General features: G+C 40.2%; 1 protein-coding gene across 1 annotated transcript; it reads right to left on the bottom strand.

The window, feature by feature from the left end:
- Positions 1 to 1,312: 1,312 nt before the first annotated feature.
- LOC130988472 (1-aminocyclopropane-1-carboxylate synthase 7-like) lies at positions 1,313 to 3,369 on the bottom strand. Its single transcript, XM_057912333.1, has 4 exons — positions 2,847 to 3,369; positions 2,652 to 2,768; positions 2,394 to 2,554; positions 1,313 to 2,292 (listed from the first exon to the last, which is right to left on the bottom strand). The coding sequence occupies exons 1-4, from the start codon at positions 3,018 to 3,020 to the stop codon at positions 1,440 to 1,442; spliced, it is 1,305 nt and encodes a 434-aa protein (XP_057768316.1). The 5' UTR covers positions 3,021 to 3,369; the 3' UTR covers positions 1,313 to 1,439.
- Between the last annotated feature and the right edge of the window lie 351 nt (positions 3,370 to 3,720).

The following is a 3,720-nucleotide window of genomic DNA, read 5'->3' as shown; positions in this document are numbered from 1 at the left end:
TGTGCAAATTCTGCTTCGTTTGGTTGAACAAACCACCGAATTGACTATGCAATAAATTAAATAATTTAACTAGAGAACGATACTAGATTACGTACACAATCCACATTAATTAGTAACTTGCGAACTAATTAATTAAATTTAATTTCGATTGTTAAAAGAGAAAAAAATCAGGATGAGCTATATTTTAACTTAATTACATGGAATATAATCATCTATTACAATAAACTAAATTTAATCTCTTATACCAGCAATATATATTACGGAGATTTCTGTTCACTATTGAACAATTGAATTATGAAATTTGAACATAACATGATGATATTGAAGCTCGATCGAGCTCTCATGATAATTTGTACAGTTGAATCCTCGTTTCACATATGTCTCTCCTTATTTTCGTATATGGTTGGATGATTATCGTCACATATTATATATGCTATTAGAAAAAACCAAAAGAATGGTACTTTCAAATATATATAAATGTAAAATGTCGCATTCAGCTGCTTTGCATCCCTAATAACACAGCGCCTGTCACGAGTTATGAAGTTGAGCCATCTGACAGCTTGCTACCAACCTCTGCTATGTGTGGAAAACCTAATGTGAATTGGTTGAATAAAATGCTACAAAATGTGTTGACAATCATATAAACTGCATTTTTCAATTCACACCCTCACAAAATTATATTTGTCGACATATATACACGCACGCACACACAAACACGCAGTCTATGTTGAGTGTGCATTTATTTCCAGACTTAGTTAAACCACGATTGAGTCAAAGGACTCATGCTCGTCATGCATACACATTTTCCATCATTGAAGTTGAGACCACAACTGTAATTCTTTGACTTGAGCTACAACTAAAACCAATTGCTCAATCTGACATGATGCCAAAATTCCACCTCGAACAATCACGAAACCCTAAGTCCCAGCAGTTGGATTGAGGATTTTGTAGTTCAAGTCAATTTCAATCGTGATCTCAGTTCTCATCATCGATGATCGAATCACTTGGAATTGACGAGGAAAAAAAGAAAGTCGACTTTTTTAAGAACAGTGTTTAAACATTTTTACATTATATTCTTACAGGATCATTTCTATATGTGTGTGTGTAGTGATTTCTAATATTTTACAAAAGTTCATGAAAACGTTCAAAAGTTGGAGTTATAACATAGAATTCCATATTTTGACAAAATGTAGAAATAGAATGGAACAAGGATCAAACCCTATCCTCTTTCTTAATCGAGAAGGTCACCTATCAAATTCTCCCAACGAGACTCCAAGAAACGTGATGAATTTCGCATCACCACAAACAAAAATTAATCAACTAAAAATTCTCCATTAATGGTATATATATGAATCGGATTTACAGCTAGTATATTCTTAAAGAATAGCATATACAAAATACAAATCCAAACCCCAAAAAGAATTAAAATTGAAAAAGAATCAACCCCTTCTCGTGTCCATGAAGTGTTGAATTCTGGTGAGCGCAATCTGCAGCGTGTGCTCAGTCATATTAGCAAAGCAAACTCGAAACCAGCCGGGCTCGGAGCAATGGCAAGAAGATCCCGGCGAGATGTTGAGCTTCACCTCATTCAATATCAACTTCCACAGCTCCAACTCCCCTTGTTTAGTTGCCTCCTTCAACAAGGAGCTCAAATTCATCCAGCAAAACAGCCCCGCGTTCCCATTCAAGCACTCGATTCCGATGTCTCTGAGCCCATCGATGATCATGTCGTACCTCTTCTTCAGCCTCTGCCGATTCGTCTTAATGTAGTTCCCGGTGAAGCCGACGTCGGAGAGCATGGTGGCGAGGAGCTGCTGCGTCTGCGAGGAGATCAAGGTGAAGCTGGACATCCTCCGCGCCGTGGTGACGACGTGGTCGTTGTAGGAGTAGATCGTCCCAACCCTAAATCCGGGGAGCCCTAAGTCCTTGGAGAGGCTGTACACAATGTGGACCCTCTCCGAATCCCGGTAGTTCCGAGATTCCAGAATCTCCGCCACGCTCACGAACTCGTCGGGGGAGAAGGCGGAGCCGGAGTATATCTCGTCGGAGACCAGGTGGATGTTCCTGCGCGCCGCGAAGTCGAGGATCTGCTCGAGAGCGCCGCGCTTGATGGTGGCGCCCAGAGGGTTTGATGGATTCGTGATCAGAAGCCCTCTCACTCTTATGTTGTTCGCTTCTGCTTCTTCGTAGGCCGCGTCCAGCGCAGCCGCCGTGATCTCGAAATTGTTCGAGCTGTCGCAGTGGACCGGCACGATCTTCACGCCGGTGCGCCACCGCAGGTCTCTGTCGAACCTGAAATCGATATATCCCGACGCCGGAGTTAGTAAATTTAGAGAAGGAGAGGTCGAGAGAGATGCATGGTTAATATATAGGAGTGTTTGTTGGTTTCTTACCCTGGATAGTAAGGGGTTGGAACGAGCAAGGCGTCGCCGGGGTCGGCGATGATGAAGGTGAGGAGCTCGTTGGCGGCGGTGGCGCCGGCGGTGATGACGACTCTCTCAGGGTTGAATTTCGCCCTACCGCCTCTGATTTGCTCCATGAAACTAGCCATTGCCTGAAAATGTTTGTACACGGAGCATCAGAATTTGTACTTTTTTTTTTGTCATGCAATATTATTATTTGGTAATTAATTAAGAATAGATATAAATTACCTTTCTAAAAGACAGCAAACCATGATAATCTTGAAACAGTGCATTCTCTCTAAACCGAGAAGTGCTATTATTATCTGAATGCTGCTCCAGATAATCTTCTAGCAAATCAAACGAAACCTGCATATAATCATATTAGCGGATGATGAAATTAATTAAGCAGAGAAGGGATTAATTAAGGAAGGGTTAACTAATTACCTGATTTTCTGCTAAGCCCATTTGAATGACGCCGGAGGGGTTGCATGACTCATGGTAAGGGTTTTCATCGTAGGCCTTCCAGCCGGCGAAATACGGCGAATCTTCGCCGTGAGTTTTCGAAACTGCCACTTTTGAGAGGCGGACGGAGGGCTGCTGCTCAATCTCAATCGCCATTTTTGGGATCTTTGAAAATTGAGACCCAAAATGGAATGATTTGATTTGATTTGAGTTCTTCGAGTGAGGAAGTGTTTGTCAAACTGGCTTATTTATATAGCTAGTACAAAGGCAGAAAAGGGGGTGATAATATTCAATTCTGACAAAATTGAATTAAAAGAAAAGATAAAAAAGAACCAATGATTGATTTTATGGAGTAAGCAAGATCAATGCTCTCATATATAAAATTTAATTGACTGGCGACAACTGTTTGGGTTCTGTAATCTTTTCCGAGGCTGCTTCCTATATCATAATCTCCACGAGATCCCACTGCAAATATGGTGGTTGAATGGGGCTCGCATAAACAATTCATCTTCTTTTATAATTATAATTTGCTAATACGTATAATAGGTGTATCAAGTTTTATATATATATATATATATATAAAAGTAACATACTTCTCAGAGTTGTAGTTTAACTACGAAGTTAAAATATTAATAAAAAAATAAAACTCCCATGCGTGAAATCTCACGGTGGATGAAATTCGGTACCCGACTCGGATGATTCGGTACCCAACTCACGGTCCGTCGTATGCATAAGTGATAGTTATCTATCTATTAATACAATACATTGAGGATCTTTCCTTCATTCTCTATCCTATGTGGCACTCTCACAGGTGAGTATTTTGATAATTCTCAATTCTATATTATATGGCATTTTT

This window comes from Salvia miltiorrhiza, chromosome 6 (assembly GCF_028751815.1).
Source record: "Salvia miltiorrhiza cultivar Shanhuang (shh) chromosome 6, IMPLAD_Smil_shh, whole genome shotgun sequence".
Classification (NCBI taxonomy): domain Eukaryota; kingdom Viridiplantae; phylum Streptophyta; class Magnoliopsida; order Lamiales; family Lamiaceae; genus Salvia; species Salvia miltiorrhiza.
The sequence above is the reverse complement of the archived record's forward strand: the minus strand, read 5'-3'. Positions and strand labels throughout refer to the sequence as shown.

What these genes read in the sequence shown, in the direction of transcription:
- LOC130988472 (XM_057912333.1), bottom strand. Translation starts at nt 3,020, where the DNA reads ATGGCGATTGAGATTGAGCAGCAGCCCTCCGTCCGCCTCTCAAAAGTG. An exon ending in TGGGCTTAGCAGAAAATCAG is followed by an intron (nt 2,769 to 2,846) that starts GTAATTAGTTAA and finishes GATTATATGCAG; the next exon opens with GTTTCGTTTGATTTGCTAGA. An exon ending in GTTTGCTGTCTTTTAGAAAG is followed by an intron (nt 2,555 to 2,651) that starts GTAATTTATATC and finishes AAACATTTTCAG; the next exon opens with GCAATGGCTAGTTTCATGGA.